This window comes from Coregonus lavaretus, assembly GCF_964263955.1.
Source record: "Coregonus lavaretus genome assembly, chromosome: 21".
NCBI lineage: Eukaryota > Metazoa > Chordata > Actinopteri > Salmoniformes > Salmonidae > Coregonus > Coregonus lavaretus.
In genome coordinates this window covers 9,289,744-9,300,833 of record NC_140008.1, presented here as the reverse complement: position 1 = coordinate 9,300,833, position 11,090 = coordinate 9,289,744, and the positions used below count along the sequence as shown (strand labels likewise).

Below are 11,090 nucleotides of genomic sequence, written 5' to 3'. Positions count from 1 at the left end.
ACAAAACATGTTGCCTCATGTCTAGTTCTTTCTCACTATTTAATCATGAACAAACTCTTATACTCTCAATGTGTCATACATCAACTCACTAGAAACACACTAAATGCAAGACAATTCAATCACAAGTATATTTATTTTGGGCTCAGTTCAATCCATAGCACTGAAGATCTGCTTTATAGCGCGATTGACAATTAAAGCAATGTTCCTGTGGTCACGGAGACTGCATTAACTGTAAACGCTATGTCGGCTCAATCAGGAAATTACCTTTAAAATGTGAACCGCGCTACAACGCAGATTGAATCGACCCCTTTTGTTTCTTTAACTTTTTCCTCATCACTACTTTCTCCCCTACAATGCACCAGAACCACCCTGAGAGAACTGTATGGTAGGGATTAACGCAGTTAACCTGGATCCCGGACTGTCCTGGGACCACACTTGTCATTTATTTTTTGGGGAAATTACAACATTGTCACACTAATGCATTTCCACAAAATACACAACATGCACAGCAGCAGACTGTCAAAAAAATATATAGCACATTATCCATACAGGTTGTTGCATGGAATCCTTTTAGCCTAGCATATTTACCTCACACAAAGTGGCCATCAATTCAAATCACACACATAATTAACACTACTGGACTGCACACCAGACCCGAATGCAGTTTAGAGTTCTCATCAGAACTGAAAATGTGATCCCGGTCCGACCCAAGCCAGGTGAGCTGAAGCCCGAGCCCAGGCCTGGTTCAACATCACAGAAATTAAATGAGCCTGAACCCGAAAAAAATATTGATTTTAAAATGGTTTTGAGAACAACGAGGCAGAGGCGGGTGGCAGCGGAGTGAGGAGACGAGGAAACAGCCAATGGGCCTAGAAAAAGCGCAGAGAGAGGAAAACTCACCTTAGTTATGATCAACTGAATAATGAAAATATAGGCTAATGCAATTGAAGGCATGTATCAAATTCTTGCGTATACTGAATATCCCTAAATCATATGCAACCGTTATACTCATTTAAAGCAATAGTCCTGTGTGGTCACCTACATTATCATTTCAGCACCTTTTTGATTGGGACAGCACCTTCGCACTGCTTTGCGACAAGCATGGGGGACTCGTCTAGATAAATCAATCATTGTCAGATTTTTGTTTTCAATGAATCTCAATTTAGATATTTGGTAACAATTAGGCTGAGGGAAATGTTAGGTAAATTGATCACCTTTATTCTAGTTTGTTCAGTGGGGAGAACTTTATTCAGTGGGGAGAACAAGTATTTGATACACTGCCGATTTTGCAGGTTTTCCTACTTACAAAGCATGTAAGTATCACATTGTATGATTTTTAAGTAATTAATTTGCATTTTATTGCATGACATAAGTATTTGATACATCAGAAAAGCAGAACTTAATATTTGATACAGAAACCTTTGTTTGCAATTACAGAGATCATACGTTTCCTGTAGGTCTTGACCAGGTTTGCACACACTGCAGCAGGGATTTTGGCCCACTCCTTCATACAGACCTTCTCCAGATCCTTCAGGTTTCGGGGCTGTCGCTGGGCAATACGGACTTTCAGCTCCCTCCAAAGATTTTTCTATTGGGTTCAGGTCTAGAGACTGGCTAGGCCACTCCAGGACCTTGAGATGCGTCTTACGGAGCCACTCCTTAGTTGCCCTGGCTGTGTGTTTCGGGTCGTTGTCATGCTGGAAGACCCAGCCACGACCCATCTTCAATGCTCTTACTGAGGGAAGGAGGTTGATGGCCAAGATCTCGCGATACATGGCCCCATCCATCCTCCCCTCAATACGGTGCAGTCGTCCTGTCCCCTTTGCAGAAAAGCATTCCCAAAGAATGATGTTTCCACCTCCATGCTTCACGGTTGGGATGGTGTTCTTGGGGTTGTACTCATCCTTCTTCTTCCTCCAAACACAGCGAGTGGAGTTTAGACCAAAAAGCTCTATTTTTGTCTCATCAGACCACATGACCTTCTCCCATTCCTCCTCTGGATCATCCAGATGGTCATTGGCAAACTTCAGACTGGCCTGAACATGCGCTGGCTTGAGCAGGGGGACCTTGCGTGCGCTGCAGGATTTTAATCCATGACGGCGTAGTGTGTTACTAATGGTTTTCTTTGAGACTGTGGTCCCAGCTCTCTTCAGGTCATTGACCAGGTCCTGCCGTGTAGTTCTGGGCTGATCCCTCACCTTCCTCATGATCATTGATGCCCCACGAGGTGAGATCTTGCATGGAGCCCCAGACCGAGGGTGATTGACCGTCATCTTGAACTTCTTCAATTTTCTAATAATTGCGCCAACAGTTGTTGCCTTCTCACCAAGCTGCTTGCCTATTGTCCTGTAGCCCATCCCAGCCTTGTGCAGGTCTACAATTTTATCCCTGATGTCCTTACACAGCTCTCTGGTCTTGGCCATTGTGGAGAGGTTGGAGTCTGTTTGATTGAGTGTGTGGACAGGTGTCTTTTATACAGGTAACGAGTTCAAACAGGTGCAGTTAATACAGGTAATGAGTGGAGAACAGGAGGGCTTCTTAAAGAAAAACTAACAGGTCTGTGAGAGCCGGAATTCTTACTGGTTGGTAGGTGATCAAATACTTATGTCATGCAATAAAATGCAAATTAATTATTTAAAAATCATACAATGTGATTTTCTGGATTTTTGTTTTAGATTCCGTCTCTCACAGTTGAAGTGTACCTATGATAAAAATTACAGACCTCTACATGCTTTGTAAGTAGGAAAACCTGCAAAATCGGCAGTGTATCAAATACTTGTTCTCCCCACTGTATTAGCTGATCAGAAAATTTGGCTAGCATGTTATGAGAGTGGATTTTGATCTTCACTTGCGTAGTAGCTCTCCTGCTCCTGACTAAAAGCCTGTGACTTGTCTGATAATGTGATTTTGTTTCACTGAATCTCCATCTGTATATTTGGTCAATTGATCTCTGGCCGGACAAGAGGAAGTAGTAGCTCATTTATTTGTTTGCTCATTTATCACTGATCAGAAACATCTAGCATGCAATGTAGCCTAAATCAAGTGTATTATTGATCTATTGACTCACGTAGTAGCCTTATATAGAGCCTTGGCTATTTTCCTATCGTCCCAATCCCACTGAAACCCAAAATCCTAATTTTATTCTGTAATCCATAGGTTGCATGATCAAAGTGTAATGTGTTTTCTTTTTCCACTACTGCAGAAATTTGTATTAAATGTTTATGTATACTAATTGGTTGCTTCAAGTCAGATGTCAATACGGTGTAATGTCATTGGCTATGCTTGCAGACAGGGGGAGATGGCAAACATAACATCTTCCCAGTCTTACATTGACATGCAAGTGGTAGGTCACATTCTGAAATACTCTATTATATTTAAGCAATAAAGCCCAAGGGGGTGTTTTGGTATATGGCCAAAATACCATGGCTAAGGGCTGGATACAGTCCTTAGCCGTGGTATATTGGCCATATACCACAAACCCCCGAGGTGCCTTATTGCTATTATAAACTGGTTACCAAAGTAATTAGAGCAGTTTAGCCAAATACATTTAAACTCAGTTTTTCACAATTCCTGACATTTAATCCTAGTAAATATTCCCTGTTTTAGGTCAGTTAGGATCACCACTTTATTTTAAGAATGTGAAATGTCAGAATAATAAGATCATTATTTATTTCAGCTTTTATTTCTTTAATCACATTCCCAGTGGGTCAGAAGTTTACATACACTCAATTAGTATTTGGTAGCATTGCCTTTAAATTGTTTAACTTGGGTCAAACATTTTGGGTAGCCTTCCACAAGCTTGCCACAATAAGTTGGGTGAATTTTGGCCCATTCTTCCTGAAAGAGCTGGTGTAACTGAGTCAGGTTTGTAGGCCTCCTTGCCCGCACACGCTTTTTCAGTTCTGCCCACAAATGTTCTATAGGATTGAGGTCAGGGCTTTGTGATGGCCACTCCAATACCTTGATTTTGTTGTCCTTAAGCCATTTTGCCACAACTTTGGAAATATGCTTGGGGTCATTGTCCATTTGGAAGACCCATTTGCGACCAAGCTTTAACTTCCTGACGGATGTCTTGAGATGTTGCTTCAATATATCCACATAATTTTCCTTCCTCATGATGCCATCTATTTTGTGAAGTGCACCAGTCCCTCCTGCAGCAAAGCACCCCCACAGTATGATGCTGCCACCCCCGTGCTTCACGTTGGGATGGTGTTCTTCGGCTTGCAAGCTGCCACCTTTTTCCTCCAAACATAACGATGGTCATTATGGCCAAACTGTTCTATTTTTGTTTCATCAGACCAGAGGACATTTCTCCAAAAAGTATGATCTTTGTCCCCATGTGCAGTTGCAAACTGTAGTCTGGCTTTTTTATGGCGGGTTTGGAGCAGTGGCTTCTTCCTTGTTGAGCGGCCTTTCAGGTTATGACGATATAGGACTAGTTTTACTGTGGATATAGATACTTTTGTACCGGTTTCCTCCAGCATCTTCACAGTGTCCTTTGCTGTTGTTCTGTGATTGATTTGAACTTTTCGCACCAAAGTACGTTCATCTCTAGGAGACAGAACGCATCTCCTTCCTGAGCGGTATGAAGGCTGCGTGGTCCCATGGTGTTTATACTCGCGTACTATTGTTTGTACAGATGAACGTGGTACCTTCAGGCGTTTGGAAATTGCTCCCAAGGATGAACCAGACTTGATTTTCCCATGATGTCAAGCAAAGAGACACTGAGTTTGAAGGTAGGCCTTGAAATACATCCACAGGTGCACCTCCAATTGACTCATCAGAAGCTTCTAAAGCCATGACATCATTTTTCTGGAATTTTCCAAGCTGTTTAAAGTCACAGTCAACTTAGTGTATGTAAACTTCTGACCCACTGGAATTGTGATACAGTGAAATAATCTGTCTATAAACAATTGTTGGAAAAATTACTTGTGTCATGCACAAAGTAGATGTCCTAACCGACTTGCCAAAACTATAGTTTGTTAACAAGAAATTGGTGGTTGAAAAAGTGGTTGAAAAACGAGTTTTAATGACTCCAACCTAAATGTATGTTAACTTCCGCCTTCAACTGTACGTCCTGATGTGTGTAAATATGTGCATGGTACCTGTTAGATATTTGGGGCATCCTGGGATATGCTTTTGTATATTATTGCTGGAAAGCTAGCATGCTTTAATTGTAATGGTCGCATTAGCCCCTGCTAACTGTTATTTCCATGCTAACAGACGAATCACGAATCTACAGCCATCAACATGCTGTTGTCCTGCACATCTAATGTGCTTCCTTGTGTCCATCATCAGAATAAACGCCAATTAACTGGGATTGCTGGGTGGATAGTCCTTTCTTTGAAAACACAAAAGCATGTCTACACTATGCATGTCAAATACAGCTATAACATTTCCCCCACTTCTCTGCTCTGTCTCGTACTGCTGCCCATATGAGAGTTTCAGTAGAGAATGTGTTATCAACAAACGGTATGAGAGTAGATATGGATAAAACAAATGTTTTTAACAGAGTTGGTCCCCGTTAAGATACCTTGATATTTTTTTCAATATCCTCTCATCTCTCCGTTATTCATGCACTGATCTGCTATCTGTATAGGCTAATCATCAATTCGATATTGCGAAATAGGATATTCTGTCATTGTTTGAAACTTAGCATCTTTGGTCATTTGACTGCCGTTGCAAAGTTTGTATGATTCGACAACGCTACAGCCTACTCAGGGTGCACGCTCTGTGTCGATATATCCTACTGCTGAAATGCGCTGAATTAATTGAGGAACATGATAGAGCTCTGAATTTATGAACGGCCAGTTTCGCAATTCACAACAATGTCATTGGCGATCAAAGTTACTCTATCATTACTAAATATCAGTTTCACTTGCTGTGAAATCATTACATAGTGACCCAGACAAGCCGTCAATGTAGCGCAGCGACAACCTTATTTTTGGAGAACCCTGGCATAGTGTCCATATTTTGGTTTAAAACGCTTTAAATGGCACTTACGATTTTTGCAGTTATTCCCGGTATTGTAACTTGGTAGATTTTCGAGAAAATATTCATCCCTACTGTGTGGTTCTTCAGTTTATTGATATTTAATTTGTAGTTTAAGTACATTTTATAACTCATGAGACATTCAACTGGACAGTAGAAGATCTATAGTCCCATTTAACACAATTGAATGAAAGCTTTTGCTTCGTCTCAGAACCATTCCAACAGTCCCTCTTCCAGTTAGGAATTCCTAACAAAAATCGACAAGGAAACAACAGGGTCAATGATTGTTACCTCCTTCAGCAGTACACTGCTGCTTTGCTGCTCAGCATTGAAACATAAAATACATCTTAAACCACAAAGTTACCATGTATCACCTTGGGAGTACTGCAGAGACACAAAATAACGACTTATGTACAAATCTGTGGTTCGATTTTAGAAAAAGGTGACTTTCTGTTTTTCTCCCAGTCTTAGGACGACTTCACAAAGGCCATTTTGAAGGTGTGTTTCTTGTCCTCATTCTTGTCTGTCCTCCTGTCCTCTGTCCTCCTGTCCTCTGGGCTTGGTGAGGGGGGTTTGTCTGGTGAGCCCTGGGGTTCTGAGGGGCTGTCTGGGGCTTTGGGACTGGCTGGTTGCTCTGCCTTGCTTTGGCCCTCTACGGGTGGTGGAGGTGGGGCTGGGTCAGGCTGTGGGGCGAACAGAAGAGACACAAAATGAAGATCTGAAGACTGGGGCAACACAGGCAACATGCGGGTGCGTACATTACATTTTGACTGTAGCAATTATGCCTCTGACAATCACAAACTGTCTTAGTAAAGAGCGACACATTTTGATGTTGTGGAGCTTCCATATGCTGTGCTGTCATTCATCTTACATACACATTATTAATGTAATCTTCCATAGACATGCAAACATACAGGTCTAATAAGGAGCACAACCCCTAACTCGACTCTCTAAATAAGATTATATCAGTCAGTCAGTATTATATCACGGTCTAATCATGTCATTCTAGGCTTCACCTAGATGTAACAGCCCATGGTTGTGTTCATTAGGGCACACACGTTTTGCAACAGAAATAAACAGGTTTTTTATTAGCCAAATTCAGATAGTACCTTCTAGGCTTTGGAGCTTTTTCTTCCCTTTGGTGCCTAACAAACACAACCCAGCTAAATAGAATGAAAGCGTACCCAAACTTGCTTCAGCCATTCAACCCCATAGATAATATAACAGCAGATAGGCTGATGTCATAGAGCCCCTATTCATCAGAATGGAACAATTTGTCAGCCATCTTTGTTAGGACCGGTTCAAACCAACAGCAATAGGAACATATGGCAGAAGTGGCATGTGCACTCTGTGTCGATGTTCAACTCCTGTCCGTCTGTGATCGCTCACCTCGCTAAAGCCCAGTCCAACGTGTCTCCTGTTCCTGCCCGACAGCTTCCCGTCCAGCCCCTGCTGGTACTGCAACTCCAGCTCAGAGTTCATCCTCTGATCCTCCGCCCCTGCAGAGGACAAACTAGTGAAACACCAATCATACCCAATACAGTGCTATCTGGTCCCAGATAGTACTGTATTGATATGGGATAAGGTTAGATTAGATGAGATAGATACATCTGTGAGTAAAGTGTTTGAAAGGGGTGTAGAATAGGGTTGTCCCGATTCTAGTACCGTGACAACCCTTTTTCTATAATTCAATGAGGGTTACTCACCACTGCGGACATGGGATGTTGATTTGTGATCTCCAATGACTAGACGTCCAGTGTGTTCTTTCTGCAGGACCAAATACAGTAGACATAGCATTCTGTAATACCACAGTTCTGTTTCTCCTTTGACAATGCTGTATGGATTATAAATTGTAGCCTACGATAAAACGGTCTCAAACTAATACTGGAATAGAGGTAACCAAGTTAATAATAACTGTAATGATAGTCCAGTACCAGACTGGCACACTTGATTCAACTAGTCAAGGGCTTGGTGATTAGTTGACTTAGCTACATTTGAAATCAGGTGTGCCAGTAAGGGCTACAACAAATTTGTGAAACGTCTAGTGGTCCCCGAGGAGAGGGTTGGGAAACAAATGGTCTACATAGAATATGACCAAACGAACCTTCCCTGCACCCATCAACCGCAAAAACTTCTGCTTTCTCTCGTTGTCCCCCAGATCTGCAGCTGCCCATGGAGTAGGTCCATCCTGCAAGAAACCAACACAGAATGGGCTACAGTACACAAGTCCTGTGTAGCTAAAAACTAGATTCCCTGCGGACCTGTCATCTTTTTACTCCCTCCTCTCTACATTCTCTTCCTCTGCTTCCGCTACTAAAGCCACTTTCTACCACTCTAAATTTCAAGCCTCTGCCTCTAACCCTAGGAAGCTCTTTGCCACCTTCTCCTCCCTGCTGAATCCTCCTCCTCCTCCCTCTCTGTGGATGACTTCGTCAACCATTTTGAAAAGAAGGTTGACGACATACGATCCTCATTTATTAAGTCAAATGACACCGCTGGTCCTGCTCACACTGCCCTACCCTATGCTTTGACTTCTTTCTCCCCTCTCTCTCCAGATGAAATCTTGCGACTTGTGATAGCCGGCCGCCCAACAACCTGCCCGCTTGACCCTATCCCCTCCTCTCTTCTCCAGACCATTTCCGGAGACCTTCTCCCTTACCTCACCTCACTCATCAACTCATCCTTGACCGCTGGCCATGTCCCTTCCGTCTTCAAGAGAGCAAGAGTTGCACCCCTCCTCTGTCAACAACTACAGACCAGTATCCCTTCTTTCTTTTCTCTCCCAAAACTCTTGAGCATGCCGTCTCTAGCCAACTCTCCTGCTATCTCTCTCAGAATGACCTTCTTGATCCAAACCAGTCAGGTTTCAAGACTGGTCATTCAACTGAGACTGCTCTTCTCTGTGTCACGGAGGCTCTCCGCACTGCTAAAGCTAACTCTCTCTCCTCTGCTCTTTTCCTTCTAGACCTATCCGCTGCCTTTGATACTGTGAACCATCAGATCCTCCTCTCCACCCTCTCCGAGTTGGGCATCTCCGGCGCTGCTCACTCTTGGATTGCGTCCTACCTGACAGGTCGCTCCAACCAGGTGGCGTGGCGAGAATCTGTCTCAGCACCACGTGCTCTCACCACTGGTGTCCCCCAAGGCTCAGTTCTAGGCCCTCTCCTATTCTCTCTATACACCAAGTCACTTGGCTCTGTCATATCCTCACATGGTCTCTCCTGTCATTGCTACGCAGACGACACGATTAATTTTCTCCTTTCCCCCTTGTGATAACCAGGTGGCGAATCGCATCTCTGCATGTCTGGCAGAAATATCAGTGTGGATGTCGGATCACCACCTCAAGCTGAACCTCGGCAAGACGGAGCTGCTCTTCCTCCCTGGGAAGGACTGCCCGATCCATGATCTCGCCATCACGGTTGACAACTCCATTGTGTCCTCCTCCCAGAATGCAAAGAGCCTTGGCGTGACCCTGGACAACACCCTGTCGTTCTCTGCTAACATCAAAGCGGTGACCCGATCCTGCAGGTTCATGCTCTACAACATTCGCAGAGTACGACCCTACCTTACACAGAAAGCGGCACAGGTCCTAATCCAGGCACTTGTCATCTCCCGTCTGGATTACTGCAACTCGCTGTTGGCTGGGCTCCCTGCCTGTGCCATTAAACCCCTACAACTTATCCAGAACGCCGCAGCCCGTCTGGTGTTCGACCTTCCCAAGTTCTGGCCTGCTAGCTCCCCTATCTCTACAGAAGCACAGTTCCCACTCAGCCCAGTCAAAGCTATTTGCTGCTCTGGCACCCCAATGGTGGAACAAGCTCCCCCACGACAGCGGAGTCACTGACCACCTTCCGGAGATACTTGAAACCCTACCTCTTTAAGGAATACCTGGAATAGTATAAAGTAATCCTTCTACCCCCCCCCCCCCCCTCCATAAAAAAAAGAAGACACTTGCTATCCCACTTGCTATCATAAGTTGAATGCACCAATTTGTAAGTGGCTCTGGATAAGAGCGTCTGCTAAAATGACTCAAATGAATGGGATCCCACCAGAATGTAGCCTAGGCATATTATTACACCTTGGGCTCAAAGATCACAAACTGCCCAATTGGATTAGCTAAAATCACACCAATCTTAATATGACGCTAGCTAGCCACGTCATAGGCCTAGTAGTAACAGCATTGAGTTAATTTATATCAAAATCAATTTTATTAAATTGACTGGCTGACCTATATCTGGCTGGCAGGCAAGCGTCATCATGACATGTCAAACTGGCCACTTTAACAAGGTGAACAAGTTAGCTAAAAATAACACTTATGATGATTTGTTGACTAACGTTAATGAATTAATTAGCTAGCTAGCTGTTTTACTCTATGGCTTTGTTGAGCTAAGACGCATTATGTTACTGGCAGCATAGCTAGCTAGGATGCAAATTGACTGCATACTTCTTTTTGCTAAAGCAAACCAGACACGGGCCTTGCTAGCCAGTTAGCTAGCTATCTACGTTTGCTGAACTGCAAGGCTAGTCCCGTTCAATGCATTTAACTATAGTTCACCTACTTCATTTGGAGAGCCAGGTCTTTTTGTCCCGTGTCGATTCCCTTCGGAACTCATTTTCTTCGTAAAAATGGTTTGCTTTAGCTAGCTAAATCAAAAATATTGACATAGCAGTAGAGACTGGCTAGCTAGCTATGCGACCATCAACAAACAGCTGCAGTTGTGAACCTGACCGGAAACTAGCGATTCCAACTTCCGGTTGCGGTGTTTTCTTCTTCTTCTAATATAATAATAATATGCCATTTAGAGACGCTTTTATCCAAAGCGACTTACAGTCATGCGTGCATACATTTTTGTGTATGGGTGGTCCCGGGGATCGAACCCACTACCTTGGCGTTACAAGCGCCGTGCTCTACCAGGTGTATTGCCGCCACCTACTGTACGGGGTTTTGAAACAAAACAAAAATAATATATTCAAATGTGGGAAGGGGATAATACAAAAATAAATCAAACAATCATCCCATTCAAATCACATCCCTACACAGGCTCCGGTGCCGAGCCGCACTCACAATGCCTATTTTCTCAGATTTCTTCTCCGTTTGC

General features: G+C 43.5%; 1 protein-coding gene across 1 annotated transcript; it reads right to left on the bottom strand.

The window, feature by feature from the left end:
* Positions 1-6,068: 6,068 nt before the first annotated feature.
* On the bottom strand, positions 6,069-10,717 carry LOC311148825 (small acidic protein-like). Its single transcript, XM_084185820.1, has 5 exons — positions 10,551-10,717; positions 8,096-8,179; positions 7,698-7,758; positions 7,381-7,490; positions 6,069-6,674 (listed from the first exon to the last, which is right to left on the bottom strand). Exons 1-5 carry the CDS (start codon positions 10,602-10,604, stop codon positions 6,459-6,461), a joined length of 525 nt encoding a protein of 174 aa, XP_084041946.1. The 5' UTR covers positions 10,605-10,717; the 3' UTR covers positions 6,069-6,458.
* Positions 10,718-11,090: the final 373 nt, after the last annotated feature.

Bases quoted from the DNA above. Each gene is read 5' to 3' on its own strand.
- LOC311148825 (XM_084185820.1), bottom strand. From the start codon at position 10,604: ATGAGTTCCGAAGGGAATCGACACGGGACAAAAAGACCTGGCTCTCCA. The intron at 7,759-8,095 runs GTTCGTTTGGTC...TTGGTCCTGCAG, and splicing joins GGTTGATGGGTGCAGGGAAG to AAAGAACACACTGGACGTCT. The intron at 7,491-7,697 runs GTGAGTAACCCT...TGTCCTCTGCAG, and splicing joins AACATCCCATGTCCGCAGTG to GGGCGGAGGATCAGAGGATG.